The 20,546-nt window shown below is 35.8% G+C and overlaps 1 protein-coding gene across 3 annotated transcripts in view; it reads right to left on the minus strand.

Annotated features, from left to right (window-relative positions):
* MIB1 (MIB E3 ubiquitin protein ligase 1) overlaps positions 1–20,546 on the minus strand; it is a 125,740-nt gene that overhangs the window by 63,640 nt on the left and 41,554 nt on the right. For all 3 annotated transcript variants that reach the window (XM_082418615.1, XM_082418614.1, XM_082418616.1), the window contains exons 8-10: positions 18,863–19,007; positions 17,091–17,224; positions 10,920–11,027 (exon numbers count right to left, since the gene is read on the minus strand). In XM_082418615.1, coding sequence (XP_082274741.1) covers positions 10,920–11,027; positions 17,091–17,224; positions 18,863–19,007 — 387 coding nt within the window. The remainder of the gene's footprint in view (positions 1–10,919; positions 11,028–17,090; positions 17,225–18,862; positions 19,008–20,546) is intronic.

A 20,546-nucleotide genomic window follows, 5' to 3' on the forward strand; every position in this document is an offset into this window, starting at 1 on the left:
AAACAGCAGCATTTAAATCTGAGTCAGTGAATATTTTAGAAAGAAAAATAAAACTCGAAGCTATAATAATTCATCAAGAACCAGATTAATGTGAGAAAAGGAAACAGAAAACAGAATGGAGCCAACAAAATAACCAGAAATTCGCTTGAATCGTGATTACCTCCAAAGATAAATGATGATCTGGATCATTATATCGTGCACACATATACCAGACCAATAGTTATTTCAGAAGTAGCTTGATTCTTCAGTACCCCTAATTTATCAGCCATGATGGTAAGCCAACATTAGAAAATGTTAAATCACGACACAACTATATGAAGTTATTTTCATTTTAAAAAATGTTACACAGATTTTTTTAATAACATAAAAATTACGCTAGCGATTGAGTATTTTAAAAAAAAAGAATGAATGCCAAACAGTATGATCTCAACTAGCTTTAAGGGGGAGAAATATATCAACATGTTAACATTGGTTATCTCTGGCTGGTGAGCATACACTTTTCTGTATACTTAAGAACAGAAAAAAAATAAGTATTTCATTTAAAGATAAAAATGAAACATAAACAAGTATAATTCTATACATCCAAAATTCCAAAACTATTTCAGAGGAATCCAGTAGCAATGCCTCACCTTCTGCTCGCATATTTCTGAGGAGATGAGAGTAGAAAAAGACCCAACTGCTTTAATTTTTTTCAAATGCAAAAAACTGCTTTAAAAAAAAAAATGCTTGTACTGCACCATAAAGATAATATACACAGTCCATACCAAAAAGAGTCTCATTACCTTGCTAGATGCAGATGGAGAAGGATATTATAAGGGTATTGTCTTTATTCCATACACATCTCAAATTTTAACACCCAGATAGATGTAAGCATACTCTCAGACTTTCTCCAACCCATGGTAGGCCCTGGTGGACTCTAGTTTTTGCAAGTGGTTTGAAAATCCACATAGCACTCGAGCTTACCTGAACTACTTTTCAAAGATAACACAGATAAATACCGCTGTGGTTAAATATATTTAAAACAAATAAACAAAACAGATGCTGGGGCTTCCCTGGTGGTGCAGTGGTTGAGAGTCTGCCTGCCAATGCAGGGGACACGGGTTCGAGCCCTGGTCTGGGAAGATCCCACATGCCGCGGAGCGACTGGGCCCGTGAGCCACAATTACTGAGCCTGCGCGTCTGGAGCCTGTGCTCCGCAACAAGAGAGGCCGCGATAGTGAGAGGCCCACGCACCGCGATGAAGAGTGGCCCCCACTTGCCGCAGCTGGGGAAAGCCTTCGCACGGAGACGAAGACCCAACACAGCCATGAATAAATAAATAAATAAATAAAATATTTTAAAAAAAAAAAAACAGATGCTGAATTCAAAACAGTTTTTGGTCTTTGCATATTTTCTCAAACAGATATTAAAAGTAAAACCGCTCAAGTAGAAGTCCATGATGACTTGACAACCATTCTTGAAAAGGTAGGAAACCAAGACTCAGGAGACTTCTACCTTACTAACATTCCAGCTAAACAAGGTTAGGAGTTTTTGTTACCTCTTAACACTAAGCATAAAGGAACTGGCAAACTACCACAGGAAAGATTTAAGATTCAACTCTTGTGCCTCTGAGTAGCATTATATTTAAACATTCCAGAAAAACAAGCTTCTTACAAAAAAAAGATATGTTTGTGTGTATGTATTGTTAACCTCTCTAGTAACACATTTCAGTATTTCAGAATCTTCGATGTAAGATCTTCCTAACCTCCAATCTGGATTTATTTTCTGTTATAATTTTTAAGCCTATCTAGTGGTACTCCTACCATTAAAAATGGGAATCCACTAACACTCACTGAATAAAAACAGGAACTATTTATGAAGTGTACCATATATTTATGATTGTTAGAAAACTGCTACCGAAACACTTTTATGCAGGTTCCATCAACAATTTGTTTACATTTTTAAAAAAAACCTAAAAACTTAAAACCCAAATATATGTCAAAGGGAAATACATAAGGAAAGTTTAAAGATTTTGGAAAATACATATACACACTAGAAAACAACAATTAATTTCCAGATTTTTATTCTAAATTAGAAAATCTCAGTTGAACAAAGACCTTAACTTACAGGTTTTGTTGCTTTCTTCCGAATTTATCTTAAATATTCCAAAAAACCTCAAACATTGAGGTCATTATTCTGTCTTTGATACTGCCCACAAACGAGATGTTGAGGGACAACACAATAGCTCACTTCCAAAAGATTACCTAAAAAGATTTGTAAAGGGGCCTCAAATTAAATCTTAAACTGATCTTGGTTCTTTCTATCCCCTTGCACCCCTGTTTCCTCTCAACCTCCAAAACCTGCTCTTGCTCCACTCTTCCCTATCTTAGCTGATAAAACCACAGACTGTACAGTCAACAAAATCAGGATCTGTAGGTCATGCTCACCTACTTCCTTTCCCTGAATCCCTAGGTCAAACACCAAATTCTATGGCTATCTAATCTCTCTTGTCCAATTCTACAGCTAATTAATTCAGACCTTCCTTCATTCTCATTCACTTGACCTACTGCCATAGCTCACCCAGCATTCTTACCCAATCTATTCTTCACACAAAAAAACAGAATTCTCTTTGTAAAACACAGAATTTATGTTTAAAACTCTTTAATGTAACTCCACTATATAAAGAACAAACCTCTTTTAAAGCCTACTTCTGTGGACCATTCCAGACTCATCTGCTGCCATGTTCCCTCATATATAAAACTAACTTACCAACGTACTTCACCCCATATGTTCATGTGCTGCTCTCAGACTTCAATGCTCTTATTCATTACCTTGTTGGTTTGAAAATACACATTCTTTTAAAACTCAGCTCACGTAACTCCTCTCCTATGAAACTTGCCCTGACTCTCACAAAATTATTTTAACTCTTCTTCTGTCATCTCACTTATCACACTACAGAATAATAATTTGTTTGCAAGTCTGTCATTTTTATTTGACTGTGAGCTTCGTGGGGGCTACGACTGCGTCTTAATCATCTTTATTCCCAAGACGTATCATAGTACCTACTACTAGTCAGAACCAAAATGGGCGTTGAATTGAATCCTTAATATGCCTTAATAACAATCATGCATTTTTTTTCTCAATCATTTTTTTAATGATTTTTTTATTGTGGTAAAATACAAATAACATACCCGTGTCTCTGCATCTAAAATAAGTCTCCTACAGACTGTGCACAGTTAGAATATTTTTTTTAATCCATTCTGCCATCTCTGTCTTTTGGAGTTTAATCCATTTAAAGTAATTACTGAGAAGGAAAAACTTCCATCATTTTGCTATTTGTTTTCCATATGCCATACAGCCTTTTTTCCCCCTCATTTCCTACATTACTGTCTCTTTTGTATTTAGTTGATCTTTTGTAGTGAAATGTTTTAATTTCCTTCTCATTTCCTTTATGCTATAACTGTTTTCTTTGTGGTCACCACAGGGATTACATTTAACTTCCTAAAGTTATAACAATCTAATTTGAATTTATACCAGCTTAATTTCAACAACATACAAAAACTCTACTTGTTTACAGCTCCATCCCCACCCCTTTCAAGTTACTGATGTCACAAAATTACATCTTTGTACACTGTGTGCCCCAAAACATAAGCTAATAACTGTTTTTTAAAAATCCATCAGTCTCTTAAATTATGTAGAAAATAAGATGTGGAGTTACAAACTGTTGCTAAAATAATGCTTTCTTTTATAATTGCCCTTGTATTTGCCTTTACTGAGATTTTATTTCTTCATATGGCTTCGGGTTACTGTCTAATATCCTTTCATTTCAACCTGCAGGACTCCCTTTTGGGATTCGTACAAGGCAGGTCCAGTGGCAACAAACGCCCTCAGCTTTTGTCTGGGAATGTCTTAATTTCTCCCTCATTTCTGAAGTACAGTTTTGCTAGATATATGATTCTTGGTTGACAGGGTTTTTTTTGTTTTTTGTTTTTTCCTTTTTAGCACTTTGAAGATATCAGCCCACTATCTTCTGGCCTCCAAAGTTTTTGATGAGAAATCTGTTGAAAATCTTAAAAGGATCTCTTATAAGTGACAAGTTGCTTCTCTCTTGCTGCTTTCAAGATTCTCTCTTTGTCTTTTGAAAGTTTGATTATAATGTATCTCAATGTAGGGCTGAGTTCATCCTATTTGGAATTCATTCTGCTTTTTGGATGTTTATATCTTTCATCAAATCTGGGGAGTTTCTATTCAAATAACCTCTCTGCCCCTTTCTCTCTTTCTGCCTTCTCTTTCTAGGATTCTCACAATGCGTATGGTGGTCCACTTGATGATGCCCCACAGGCCCCTTAGGCTCTCTTCATTTTTCTTCAGTCTTTTTTCTTTCTGTTTCTCAGACTTGATAATTCCCATTGTCCTATCTTCCAGTTCACTGGTTCTTTCTTCTGCCTGGTTAAATCTCTCTTTGAATACCCCTATGAATTTTTCATTTAAGTTCTTGTACTTTGCAGCTTTGGAATTTTTTAGTTTCTTTTTAGGTTATCTATGTCTTCATTGATATTTCCATTTTGTTCACACATCATTTTCTTGACTTTCTACACATCTTCATTTAGTTCTTTGAGGATCTTTAAGACAACTGTTTTAGAGTCATTGTCTAGTAGATCGCCATCTGGTTTTTCTCAGATACATTTACCTGTTGGTTTATTTTTTTTCCTTTGAACGGGCCATACTTTCCTATTTCGCTGTTTACCTTGTGATTTTTCTGTTGAAAACTGGACATCTGAATCTAATAATGCCATTAGTCTGGAAATCAGGGTCTTCTCCTTCTGCAGGGTTTGTTTTTGGTTTTGACTGTTTTAGCCTGTCTTCATGCTTACAGCCTGAAATGTAAACTTAAGGTCTCCTTGGGTCTTTTCTGAGCCTGCACCTTTCCTCAGGTATGTGCAATGCCTTTCTAATTTCCCTCATATATGCAGTTGCTTTTGAATGTCAGAGTCTTTAATGCCAGGTTCCCAAAAGGAGAAAAAGAGAAAAATAGGAGGGGAAGCAGAAAAGAGCACAGACCCTTAAATCCTCTGGAAGTAACTTCAGCCAATGAGGAAGGGCTTGCAGCAACGGGAGGGTGCAACAATGGCTACCCACCTCTGTGCCTGCACCTCCATAATGAGAAGCAGCAATCAAGGATTAGAACACCTTGCAAGCTGATCTAAGAACACATACCTGGGCTGCCTGTCACTGGGCTGGAGGGTGGGGTATGTGTAGTTCCTGCTGAGCTAAGAGCTGAAATTGACCAAAATTAACCACAATTAACCCCCAAGCCTTCCCTTGGAAGTCACAAGCCTTCAACAGAAGCCAGAGTTCTAAAATAGTTACATCAGAAAGATTCTGCCAGTGCAGCTGTTGTCTAGATGGGGAGATGGATTCCTAGTACTTCCTACTCCACCACCATCCCAGAATCCTCTTGGTAACCATCATGGTTTTTTTTTTTTTTTGGCTGCATTGCGTCTTTGTTGCTGCACGTGGGCTTTCTCTAGTTGCAGTGAGCGGGGGTTACTCTTCATTGCAGCGCGCGGGCTTCTCATTGCTGTGGCTTCTCTTGTTGCGGAGCACAGGCTCTAGGCGCACAGGCTTCAGTAGTTGTGGCTCGCAGGCTCTAGAGCACAGGCTGAGTAGTTGAGGCACACGAGCTTAGTTGCTCTGCAGCATGTAGGATCTTCCCAGACAAGGGCTTGAACCCATGTCCCCTGCATTGGCAGGCAGATTCTTAACCACTGCACCACCAGGGAAGTCCCCATGATTTCTGCCATCAATGAAATTAAATACTTCCTGAACTCACTGATATTTTCAGTAAATTAGGTGAACTATTATATTATTAGGTCAATATTTTATTATTCTCAAATATAATATTGTACTTCATCTTATTTTCCTTAAAACTTGTTCAGTTAATCAAGATGCGGGTATTGTGATCATATTAAAACCTTTAGATTGTCTGGAAATGGTGTATTCTGGTTTGTTCATTCATTCATTTATTCATTCCTTCAATGAGTATTTACTAGGTGCCTACTACGAGCTCAGTACTGTTTTGGACACTGGAGAACAACAATGGGCAAGATAAAGTTCACCCTCATGGAGTATACATTCTAGTGGGGGAGACAGAATATTATAAATGAAATAAGTAAATAAAATGTAAATGTTGGGTAGTAGAAAGTGCCAAGGAGAAAAAACAGCAGGGAAAAAAGATTAGATAAGACAGCCAAGGGATGGCCCCTTCCAGGGAAGGTTTGAGTAAATACCTGAAAGAAGTGAGAGAGAAGGCCATGAAGATATCTGGGAGAAGAGAAGTGTGAGGAGACCAGCATAGGGGCAGCAGGAAAGATGAAAACTGTTTAAATTCTGGATATATTTTAAAGAGCCAACAGGATTTAGTGATAGACCAAATGAGGAATATGGGGGAAAAAGAGAGGAATCAGCGAATGATGATTCTTAAGACCCAACCTGCACAACTAAATTTACTGATAAGGGAGAACTATAAAACTATGATATGTCCCCTTTTAAAACCTGACCTTTTTTATTTGGGCAATCTTAGACTGCAGTCTGCCTTCCTGTAAAAGACACCTTAACGACTGTTTTCTGGGTCTTATAAATCAAATTTTTCTCTTGACATCCCATGTTTTTAATAGTGCCAGTATTTCAGGGAGGGCATGTAGGGAGGTGAGAAAGCCTCTAGTCACAACCTGAATTAACATGGATCCCCAGGAACCACGTATACCAATTCCTAGAGCCATTCTGGATGTTATTATTCTGAGTTCTGACTTGTTTTTAAGAAAAGAATTTCCTTAAACTGACCAGTCTTAAAGTCGACTTGCCCGTTCCTTTTCAGATTACAGTTAAATAAAATGTTTATACAGTTTTGTTTTCATTAACTAGATAAGCAAAATCAGACAGAATTAGCATCTGGGTTTTTTTTGAGAAACTGTGCTAACTCCCACTAGTTGGAAAGAAATCTTTAATAAGAACAGTCAGGGACTTCCCTGGTGGTGCAGTGGTTAAGAATCCACGTGCCAATGCAGGGGACATGGGTTCGAGCCCTGGTCCAGGAAGATCCCACATGCTGCGGAGCAACTAAGCCCATGCGCCACAACTACTGAGCCTGCGCTCTAGAGCCCGCGAGCCACAACTCCTGAAGCCCGTGTGCCTAGAGCCTGTGCTCTGCAACAAGAGAAGCCATTGCAATGAGAAGCCCGCGCACTGCAACGAAGAGTAGCTCCCGCTCGCTGCAACTAGAGAAAGCCCACGTGCAGCAACCAAGACCCAATGCAGCCAAAAATAAAACAAACAAATTAATTAATTTAAAAAAAAAAGAACAGTCAAACACAGGTAATAATGACACTTTAAATTCCCATTGTGTTCTACATTATAAATGGTATCTTAATTATTTCCCTTACTCTATTCCCCATCTCTTTCAGTTATTTTCATAGATGAGGAAACTGAAGCTTATACCAATTAAACTTTTTGCCCAATATCATTTTAGACAGCAACAATACCATTAAAACTTGGGTTTTCTGACAATGTCGAGTACTGTTCCCTACTATTAATATTCTCCATTAGAAGAGTTTCATCATTAACCTTAAATAGTGAAACCACCTAAAGTTTACTGATATCTTCAGTATATATTTATACTGTATTTGAAAAACTTACTGTAAAGAACACACTTTTTAAAACTGGGCTTCCTTTCCATTAAAATAAATCCTCCACACCTTTACCTATTATATTCATCAGTAGGGGAAAAAAAAAAAAAACAACTGAGTCCCTGGAGGATCAAACATTAGCTCACCCATATCAACATACCTAAGATCTCACAGTCCTCGGTGACTTTAACTACACATTAAGAAGGAAACAGAATGTAATCCTACTGTACTCAGTAGGTCATACATGGAGACAACCAACTTTCCAAAATAGCTCTCTGAGTTTTCCCTAAGAAAAAGAAATAGGGAAAAAATGTAACCTTATCACATATTTGAAAGGTATAATATATAGCAAATAATTTAGTTTAATAACAGCTTAAATCAACTAAAACCTGTAATAGTCATCTACATTAGGGGCCAGCAAACTTTTCTGTGAAGGGCCAGAAAGTAAATATTTTAGGTTTTACAGGTTATATGATCTCTTGTCACAACTACACAACTACTCAATTCTGCAGCTGTAGCACAAAAGCAGCCATACACAATAAAATTAATTAATGGGTGTGTTGTGTTCCAATAATACTTAAAAATACAAATGAAGGGCTGGACTTGGCCTGCGGGCTATAGTTTGCAACCTGTAATCTATACTATCTTGAGCTCACTTCCTGATGGAGATGAAAAAAATTGATACAGATACAGAATGAGATAACTAGACAACAAAATATATTACTCTCTTTATTCTTCAGCTAACCTCAAAACTTTTAATAAAATTAGATTTTTTAAAAATCATTGTTAAATTATCGTGTCTACATGTGTTAAAGGTACAATAAAGTTTTTAGAAAAGAGTACTTATCTTCTAGGATACATACTAAAATATTTACAGATTAAATAATATGATATCTGGATCTGCTTCAAACTAAGTCAGTGGAGGAAATGGGAGGCAAGAGGGTACAGATAAGACAAAATTGACCAGGAAAAATAAATGAAGTAGAGTAATGGGTACACAGGATTCATTATACTATTCTATTTCTATACATGTTTAAAATTTCCAATAATAAAAAAATTAATAGCAACCAATCAACTTACAAACAAGCTAGTGCATGATGAATCACAATTTTAAGTGCATTCGTAAAATTAACTATTTTCTCCAACTTTCAAACCAGGATTTCCCAACCTCAGCACTGCTGACATTTTGGACCAGATAACTCTGTGTTGTGAGAGCTGTCCTGTACACTGCAGGATATTTAGTAGCATCCTTAGTTTCTACCCATTAGATGCCGGTAATACTCCCCAGCAACCAGTTGTGACAATCAAACATGTCTCCACAAAATGTCCCCCGTGGGACAAAAATGCGCCCCAGTTAAGAATCACTGTTTTAAACAAACTATATTGCTGTTTATGACAGACAATGTTAATTCTTACATTCTAGAAAAATGAAACTTTGATAAATTTTTGTTTTACTCTTAGGTAATGAATTATATTTATATTTCAATCCAATTTTTAAATGTAATTTTTCCTCTACCAATTGGGACACTGTGTTATTAATTTAACCTGATGTGTAAATATTCCTTTTTCACACTATTCCTACAAATTACATCTGCCTACAATGGTTTTTAAAACAGAAAATGCACAGAATGGAAATCCAGAGGAGGAGGTATGGCAGAAGTCCACCTGTACCTTACAGCTTTAGTAAGAGATGTGGTTTCCAAAGTGAAAGATAAATTATTGACAAACACCTAGCCTACTGAGCTTCACTCCAACTCCAAGCTTATGTGTACAGTAATAACTAACAATTTGCTTTGTATGTGAGTTCATTTAAGGAAAAAAAAAAAAAAACCTACTCTTAAGAAATAGTGCTAACTTTGTTCCCCACCCCACAGCTGCATCCCTATTCTACACAACGTCTCATATAGTTTACAAACGTATAATATACTGATTTAAAATTCAAGCTCTAGGCAAAAGAAAAATTCCAACATCAAAGATGACTTATTTATACCTACAAAACCAATGGCTCTTTAGTAGCTGTCCAACAACTCAAGATACATACAACTGGGGGAAAAAAGCAAAAATAATGTAAGACTTCTCTTTTCAAATATATGTCATTAAAATTTTATAATTAGTAAAAAACAGGCTGGTCAACAAATTTAGCCCTCAGAAATTCAAATCCATATTAAATAGCTTCCTCAGATGAGAGTGTCATTTGGACAAAATTGCAACCTTTTGCCTAGTTTAACTTTGACAGAATTTGGCTTATTCCTAAATAATCTTGTATTAGGCTAAAACAAATGTAATTCTAATATACTCTTTAAGTGATGAGGTTATAGTTAACTACAACAAAGGGAGCCATCCCTCATACCAGCCATACAATGAAATTCCAATGATAGTAAAAATCATTTATTTCTCCTTTAATAAGAATATACTCTAGGGCTTCCCTGGTGGCGCAGTGGTTGAGAGTCTGCCTGCCAATGCAGGGGACACGGGTTCGGGCCCTGATCTGGGAAGATTCCACATGCCGCGGAGCGACTGGGCCCGTGAGCCACAACTGCTGAGCCTGCACGTCTGGAGCCTGTGCTCTGCAACAAGAGAGGCCACGATAGTGAGAGGCCCGCGCACTGCGATGAAGAGTGGCCCCCACTTGCCGCAACTAGAGAAAGCCCTCGCACAGAAACGAAGACCCAACACAGCCATACATACATACATAAATAAATAAATAAGTAAATAAGTAAATAAGTAAATAAATAAATAAGAATATACTCTAAATTAAGCACATATACACACATAGAGCGATAAACATGCATTGTAAAAATCTTCAAAAACCCATATAAAGATCAGGAAGCAAAAAGACTAAACAAATTCTAGTTTACTTTTTCCCTCAGGAGATAAACAACAACAACAACAAAAGGCCTCTGAGTGTCACATATCAGGAAAAATCTTGCCACACACGATTTATATTCCTCTTCCCTCTATTTCCCCAGCATGACTCATGGGTAAATCCAACTGGGCTCCCAACAACATGGTGGTCCTACCATAGCAAAGGGAAACTCAACTATCTTCACTTAGGGTTATGCCTAGAATATTGAGCGATCACAGAAAAACACGAAATGCTCCGAGCTGTCTTTTGTCAAATTTTTCTTTTCAATCAGAAGAGCCTTAGGTTAATATTAAATTTCAAAATGAAAAAAATCCATCTCATGATAAGAAGTACCATTTCTAGGACATTAATTTTTACTTAAAATATTCTTTAAGCTTAGTTTTAATTACCTCTGCTTCTACATCCACATTTTGCTTCAAAAGTAACTTCAAAATGTCAACATGTCCATTCTGACTAGCAGCTTGCATGGCTGTGTGACCAGCACACTGTCCATTCACCTAAATAAAAAAAGAAAGGATGAAGGAATGTCACAAATCAGAAAGAGCCAATATATACATACAGTGTAGGTTTAAAGCCAGCAAATTATATGATTCTATGAAAACAATTTAGGTTGGTATTCTATATATCCTAGCATAGATCACCAGAAACTGGTTTCTCTAATTTAGGGAGGGATACATGAAATTTCCATTGTTCAAAGAGTTATGAAAGAACTTTTAGGCAGTCTGCAAAGGTGAAAATAGAAAAGAAGGAGGGGAAGAAGGGACGAAGGGAAGTAAGTTACCTTCGTTTTGTATGTATATGTCTACTTGAATTATTAAATCTCAGAGTCTGTTTCAATGAAGAAAAAGCAATGAGGTGAATGGAAAAACCTTTAGAAAAGATACTGTCTGCTACAGTATAAAGAAATTCAATTCAGCCAATATAACCAAATGCTAATGGTAAGCAAACTACCATGAAGCATACATAAATGAGTCACCAGGGTAGCTATACACAACTGTTCTAATATAAAGCAGTAATTTTCAACCAACCTTTTCTTCACTTCAGATGTAAATGCATTACTTATTCATGGATACACCCAAGTCTAAGTGTAATTCCTTAATCCCACTATTCACTCCCATCCATAAAACCTTTTATAAAAAATGGCTAAGGACACCAATTACTAATACAAGAAAAGGGGGATATCATTACAGATCCCATGGACATTAAAAGGATAATATGGAATATTCTGGAAACTCTATGCCCACAAATTTGATAGGCTAGATGAAATGGACCAATTTCTTGAAAGACACAATCTGCCAAAACTCACACAAGAAGAAACAGACCATGTGAAAGGCCTGTGTCCAATAAAGAAACTGAATCAATAATTAATTAACTTCGAAAACCAAAAGCACCAGGCCCATATGGGTTTACCAGTGAATTCTACCAAACATTTAAGGAAGAATTATACCAATTCTCTACAATCTCTTTCAGAGGATAGAAGCTGAAGGAAAACTTCCTAACTCATTCTATGAGGGCAGATTACCCTAATACCAAAACCAGACAAAGACACTACAAGAAAGGAAAACTACAGACCAATATCTCTCATGAACACAGATGCAAAAATCCTCAACAAAATGTTAGCAAATCAAATCCCAAAAAGTACATAAAGAATTATACACCACAACCAAGTAGAATTTATCCCAGGTATGGAAGGCTGGTTCAACATTCAAAACTCAATTAACGTAATCCATCACATGAACAGAGTTAAAAAGAAAAATCACATGACCGTATCAATAGATGCAGAAAAAGCATGTGACAAAATCCAACACCCATCATAAAAACTCTCAGTAAACAAGGAATAAAGGGGAACTTTCTCAATTTGAAAAAGACTAGGTACAAAAAAATTACAGCTAGCATCATATTTAATGGTGAGAAACTCCAAACTTTCCTATTAAAATTGGGTACAAGGCAAGCAGGTCCACTCCCACCACTCCTTTTCAACATCATACTAGAAATCCTTGCTAATACAGTAAGGCAAGAAAAGAAAATAAAAGGTATATAGATTGAGAAGGAAGACAGGAAACTGTCCTTGTTCACAGATGACATGATCATCTATGTAGAAAATCTGAAAGAAGAGACCAAAAAATTCCTGGAACTGATAAGCGATTATAGCTAGGTTGCAGGATACAAGGTTAATACACAAGTGTCAACTGCATTCCTATACTAACAAACAAGTAGAATATGAAACTGAAAACATAATATCACGGCACAGCAAAGGAGATCATCAACAAAATGAAAAGGCAACCTACTGAAGAGGAGAAACTATGTGCAAATCATATATCTGATAAGGAGTTAATATCCAAAATACATAAAGAACCCATACAACTCAAAAGCAAGAAAAACAATTTGATTAAAGAATGAGCAGAGGATCTGAATGGACATTTTTCCAATGAAAACATACAGATGGCCAACAGGTACATAGAAAGATGCTCAATATTACTAATAATCAAGGAAATGTATATAAAAAACCACAATACCATCACATTACCATTACACCTCCCAAAATCAAACACTGAGGTATAAATCTAACAAAATATGTATAAGATCTACATGAGGAGAACTACAAAACTCTGATGAATGAAATCAAGGAACTAAATAAATGGAGTATACTCCATGTTCATGGATAGAAAGACTTACAGTTCTTCCCAACTTGATCCATAAATTCAATGCAATCCCTATCAAAATCCCAGCAAGTTATTTTATGGATACTGACAAACTGATTCTAAAGTTTATATTGAAAGGCAAAAGACCCAGAATAGCCAACTTAATACTGAAGAAGAACAAATCTGGATGACTGACACTACCTGACTCCTAGATTTACTACAAAGCTACAGTAATCAAAACAGTGTGGTACTGGCCAAAGAACAGACAAACGAAACAAAGGAAAAGAACAGAAAGGCCAAAAATGGCCTCTCATAAATACAGTCAAATGATTTTTAACAAAGAAGCAAAGGCAATACAATGCAGCAAAGATAATCTTTTTAACAAATGCTGCTGGAACCACATGCAAAAAATGAATCTAGACACAGACTTTACACCTTTCACAAAAATTAACTTAAAATGGATCACAGATCTAAATGTAAAACACAAAACTATAAAACTTCTAAAAGATAACATAGGAGAAACCCTAGATGACCTTGGGTATGGCGATGACTTTTTTTTTAAGATACAACACCAAAGACATGATCTATGAAAGAAATAGTTGATAAGCTGAACTTCACTAAAATTAAGATTTTCTGCTCTGCAAAACAAAATATCAAGGTAATGAGAAGACAAGCCACGGACTGGGAAAAAATATTTGCAAAAGACTTATCTAATAAAGTACTGTTATCCAAAATATACAAAGAACTCTTAAAACTCAACATTAAGAAAACAGCCCAATTAAAAAATGGGCCAAAGACCTGAACAAACACCTCACCAAAGAAGACATACAAATGGCAAATAAGCATATGAAAAGATGCTCCACAATATATATCATCAGGGAAACACATTCTTACTATATGATCCAGCAATCACATTCCTTAGTACTAATCTAAAGAAAGCTGAAAACTTACGTCCACACAAAAACCTGCATACAGACATTCATAGCAGCTTTATTCATAACTGACAAAACTTGGAAGCAACCAATATGTCCTACAGTAGGTGAATGGATAAACCCTGATGCAACCAGACAATGGAATATTAATCAGCACTAAAAAGAAATAAGCTATCAAGACACGGAAAGACATGGAAGAAACTTAAATGCCTATTACTAAGTGAAAGAAGCCAAACTGAAAGGGTTACATACTGTATGATTCCAACTATATGACATTCTGGAAAAGGCAAAACTATGAATACAATAAAAAGATCAGTGGTTGCCAGAGGTGGGGTGGGGAAAAGAGGTGAATAGGCAGACCACAGAAGACTTTCAGGGCAGTAAAAATACTCTGTATGATATTATAATGATGGATACATATCATTATACCTTAGTACAAACCCACAGAAGGTACAACACCAAGAGTGAACTCTAAGGTAAACTATAGACTTTGGGTGATTATATCAATATAGGTCATCCTCAGTAAAATAATGTACCATTCTAGCAAGTGATGTTGATAATGGGGGAGGCTATGCATTTGGATGGACTGGGAATACATGGGAAATCTCTGTACCTCTCTCAATTTTAGTTTGTAAGACTGCTCTAAAAATAAAATCCAAAATAAAAAATTATCAAAAATTCCCAAATATGAAAGACATGATTTCCAGAATAAAAAGATCAAGCATTAAAAGTAATGGATGAAAACGGATCCACATCACGGCACAACACTGTACAAGTTCAGACTCTGGTGACAAAAAGAGATGTTCATGCTTGAAAGAAAAAAAGAAAAAACAGCTCACATGCAGTATCAATCAGGAATCAGAATGGCTTAATAAGTCTTCTCAACAGCAATTCTGAATGCTGGAAGAAAATGGGATTATTCTGAAGGAAAATAATACCTAACCTTGAATTCTATTCCCATCTAAAACCTAATAGTAAGGTTAAAAAAAATATACATTGAAGGTCTATTTCCCATGCACTCTTTTTCTGAAGAAGCTACTAAAAGCTATACTTCACAAAAGAGGGAATAAACTTTGAAACAGAAGGACAGAGGATACAGAAAACAAAAAATCCAACACAGGAGAGAGGGGAAGGGCACCTCCAGGACGATGGGTGAGATACATTCCAAATGGGCATCAGGCATAGAGAGCAACCTGGCCAGATGGAACAGGTCAGAAGGCACTGAGAGAAATCTCTCAGAAGGTGAAATGAATACATACCTGATGTGCCTGAATTTCTTGACAGATTACACAATTAGAGAGAATTTTGGAGAAGAATTAATTTTAACAATATAGATTACTAATAAGTGAAAAATTTTTTAGATTATCTCTTGGGATCAAGAGAGACTGGGAAAAACTACAAGTGAACTCTTTGGAACGAACGAAATGTTCTACATCTTAATAAGGCTGTGGAGTATGTGGGTATATGCATTTGTCAAAACTGATCCATGTATTTCACTGTATGTAAACTACACCTCAGTTTTTCTTTTAAAGAACAATTATGAACACCAAGGAAAACAAAAAGTTGTGTAAGAAAACACAATCTAGTATCCTCCACAGCTTAGATGTGAATGTCATTTGAATAATAACATGCACAATTAATTTTAATCTTAACAAAACTACAATACAATATAATACCACATTAAGAACCTGGAAGAGGTGTGTATGTGTGTAGTGGGGATGGGCTGGAGGTGGCAAAAGAAAGCTGAATCCTCACCTTCACAGAGAGGTATCAAAAGATAACTCCTAAAACATAAGAATCAAGAAATAACAATAGAAATACGTTATTGAAAGATGTGGAAGTAAGTATATGAAGAAAGTCAGCTGAAAGAGGTGAAAATAGTTGCCTCTGAAGAAAAGCAAAATACGATTGAGAAAGAGATGCTGTTTTTCATAACAAACCTTGTAGAACTGTTTTTCCCTTGAAATTTTTAGAATGTATGACATTCTAAAAAACAACTAAAATAAATCAGTAATTAAATAAAGGAAAAAATTAAGTACAATAACATGTAAATCTGCTTGACTGAATATAAAAGAAGTCTGACTCTACTTTCCAAACACAAAAAACTTTAATATCTGAAACAAATTATTTGTGACATAGCTCATAACCAATCAAGGAACCACTGTGTCATGCTGCTGCAACTGATCTCTAATAAACCTAAAATGCCACATGAGATCATAGGAGTAAGATGTTTACACCTTATAATTACAGATCTGATCTTTGTCAAACTATCTAGCATACTTGCACACAAATATGTGGCAACAAAAGTCCTCACTACACAGTGACAATGATCCAAATTGACACTCAACCTACAGTCTCTTGGCTGGTACTGACATCATACTGGTGCCACAATAGTAGCAATGACAAAGCCAATGGATGACTAAGCGAGAACCAAAATTTAAATTTTGAACCCGTTTAAAATATGGCTTTTGTAAATGGTAAAATTACAACATAAACTATTAAGATTCACAAAATGCATGACCCCTAATTCACCTGCATTATAAACTATGAAAGAGTCAATTTTCATAAGGAGGGGAGGGAAAAAGTTTAGATTAAATGTTTTGAAAACAGAGATGGAAAATTGCTTATAAAATTTACTAAAATATATTTTTTAAACATAATAAGATAACATTTTTTTTTTTAAGATAACATTTATATGAGAAAATTTCACTGAATTTCCCGAAAGGACACTACTACTTAAAAACCTAAAAGTAAATTTTGTCAATCATAAAATTTAAAAAGTCAGTATTAAGAAAATGTCAATATCTTTTAGAAATGCACAATGAAGAAGTGATGCCCAGTGTGTTCTTTAAAATACCTTAGAAAAACAAGCAAGAAGGAATAGATGAAGCACATGTGGCAAAATATTAATAACTGTTGAAGTATAAGGTTCATTATAACTATTCCATTCTTGTGTATGCTTCAAAATAATTTTTAAAATGCTCACATCCACATCTGGTCTTTTTAGCAAATCTTCCACTTTAGCAACATCTCCATTGGCAGCAGCCTTAACTAATTCTTCATTGAGGTCACCAGATTCTTGGGTTTCAAATAATTTCTTCAAGAGTTGGGAGAGTCTTTCTGTAAAGCACCAAATAAAGCTGCTAATAGAGGAGGATCTCAAACCTTAACTACTAACAGACAAGCATTACCCATATGCCTACAATACATACTTTTCCTTTCTTATTATTTCTATCATTAATATTATTCTCGTACTATGCTACAGATATTACCCATGCATGTTATAATTACTACCATATAAAGCTGCATTAAATTCGAGCCCACAGTTATTCCCAGTTTACTCCAATTCATGTATTTCAAGTTAACATTTCAGAAAAAGAAGAGAGTTACATACAAACTATAATTCAAGATTTAGGAGTCATACCAAAGATATTATAAATGAACACACTACAATGGGAGTATCATAATGATACAAATTGTCTTTCAGGTCTTACGTATATCATATGGACACTCAGAGCTCAATGTTACAGATCTTAGACTAGATCAACAGATCAATGGTTATGATTCAAAAGCAATATAATCTCTATAATGTCCGGGGAAATATTTTAGGAACAAACCAATTTTCAGTTAAAAATGGATCTCTAAGGGTTAATAACATACTTCAAAGGTGCCAACTGATTGGTTTTGACTAAAACAAGAAAGAACCAGAGATATGTTTACATAAACCCTTTAAATATGATTTTTTTCCTAAATAGCATTTATCAGTAGCAAATCTACCCAGTTCTACTCCTTAACTCTTGGATCTACTTACTGGAAAGGAAAGAAGTCACAAAGTGGGGCAGAGGCCCAACACCCAGTCCACATTACTTGAGAGAAGGATATTAACCATCCTTCACTTTCAATTTGTTAAAAGTCAGCCTACTGTGATGCCATCTAACCTCAAGGTAAAAATAACACCACATGATTTAAACTTCAAATACATCAGCAAATTACAGCAAGAAAGACAAGACAGAAGCAAAGAAGTAGAAAGCAGTACAAAATAAAACTGGAGGTCACCCAATGTTTTCCTTTACTTTCTTACTGTTCACAGTTATGGTTCTATCTTCTTTTCTGGATGACAACAATACACATACAGTAAGTTGTAATTTGCTGTTGAATGAACTAAGTGTATATATAAAGCTGGAGCATAAGAAGGAAAGATTTTGGGCATGAGTCTACCCAAGCATCCAGCATACTCACATCTCAACACAGCTTTCTACTCATTGTGGCATGTATATAACTCCTATTAAATGACAAGAGAAGAAGTATAGCTGACATGTAAAAATATCCAGAAAGAAAGCCATCGGCTAGCAATAATATTGGAAATAAAAAGAAAATAAAGTAGTCTAAGAAAGCGATGGTTCTTTAGCAGAAAACAAAACTTCCCACTAAGGAGTAAGAATGTTGAATTTCAGGTATCTCAGATTTGATGTGGAAAAGCCCTTGATATATCAAAGAAAAAGCACATATTTACGGAACTTTTCCAGGGCATACCTCAGCCAGAACAAAGATTGTTCATCATATAAAAAAGCAGAAGAAAAACCAAAACAAAAAATCTTTAGCGAAAGTCTAAAAGGTAGTTAATATTCAAGTGAGGTTATGTGATCTATGAGAAAATCAAGAACACATACAACATTATCTGTATACAAGAACTGGGGAATTGGGAAATGTTCTAATGTAAACCATATTACTTTTAGAGAAACATGAAACAAAACATACCACCAGATGCATTGCTAATGGCTGATCCTGCAGATGCCACCTTGGAAACTGCTGCTGGATTATACGTCCAAGATGTTCCACAGACTTCCACCTTTAAATCACTGTCTGAATAAATTTGTTGTACTCGGCCAACTTTACCTAAAGTCTTAAAAAAAATTAGATTCATGCTTCAAGTCTGAAGTATATACCGTAAAAATCAATCACCAGTTTTTACATATTTAAAGTACTAATTTTACTTCATTCCTAATAAAAAAAACTTTTAAAGGATAATCATATTCAAATGGGTTGTTTATTAGTTGCAAACTTTAAAGAGTATCTTTTAAAAATATTTTAATAAAACTACATTTCCACAAGGATATAAAACAATCATGACAATCTATTTTATTCATAAAAGTTCACAAAATCTTGGTTTCTGATATTCAATCCTTTTTTTTTGTAAATTTATTTTGTAAATTTATTGACTGATTGATCGATTGATTGTTGGCTGCGTTGGGTCTTCATTGCTGCGCACGGGCTTTCTCTAGTTGCAGCAGGCAGGGGCTACTCTTCGTTGCGGTGTGCAGGCTTCTCATTGCAGTGGCTTCTCTTGTTGTTGAGCACAGGCTCTAGGCACGCAGGCTTCAGTAGTTGTGGCACGTGGGCTCAGTAGTTGTGGCTTGCAGGCTCTAGAGCACAGGCTCAGTAGTTGTGGCACATGGGCTTAGCTGCTCCGCGGCATGTGGGATCTTCTGTGTCCCCTGCGTTGGCAGGTGGATTCTTAACCACTGCACCACCAGGGAAGTCCCCAATCCTTTTTTAACCTCATAAGATACTTCTTGAGAACTTGTAACGCAAGTAGTCCAAAATCATCATCAATCTAGCCTAAAAAAAGAAAATCTAATTTCTAAAAAAAGCAATTTAAACCAAAAAGGGCTCAAAGCTTACATCTATGTTTAAATCCTTTTTGGAATCAAGCCTGATTTCAAAACAGAAGTATGTAGAAGTAACATGCTTATTAAATATATGGAGTAAGAAGAGCAATTAGGTACGGAACACAACCAGAAGCAGCAGCCCTCATGTGGCGGGTACTGTTCTAAGAGCTTTGTACGTACTGACTCACCTAATACGTAAAATCCTGAAAGCTATGTAATCTTATTAGCCCCATTTCAAACTCAGGTCCAAAACCCATTCTCTTATGCACAACAGAATAGCCAATAACAACACTAGAAAACTGGTGAAGAGTAGTGATAATATCTGACTATTTCCTAACACAGAGGAGACTGCCCTTAAACTTGTTTTCTCTTTTGACCTCTCCACAGCATCTGACTCCAACTTCTTGAAAATATTCCCTTGATTTCTGGATGACAGCCTTATCTTCCTGCCTGTTCCTTCCCTTTTTCCACTCACTGGCTCCTTTTCCTTCTTCAGATTCCTAAGTCTGTTCATTCTCCCAAACTTTATTCCTTGTTTTTCACTCTACTTTCTTGGAAATTTAATCCACTTGACAACTATCGTCTTACTTCCAAAGACTTCAAAATATACTACTCCAACCCCTCTCCTCGCCCCAAAACACACACCAATTTTAACTTCTCATTAGATACTTTCACCTGGAATTTTCCACCATCATCTCAAACTCTTTGAGGCTGCATTCTTTTTTTTTTTTTCCTCCTTAACTGTTCTTTACAGAAAATCTCAAACACACAAA

This window comes from Balaenoptera physalus, assembly GCF_965194825.1.
Source record: "Balaenoptera physalus genome assembly, chromosome: 12".
Classification (NCBI taxonomy): domain Eukaryota; kingdom Metazoa; phylum Chordata; class Mammalia; order Artiodactyla; family Balaenopteridae; genus Balaenoptera; species Balaenoptera physalus.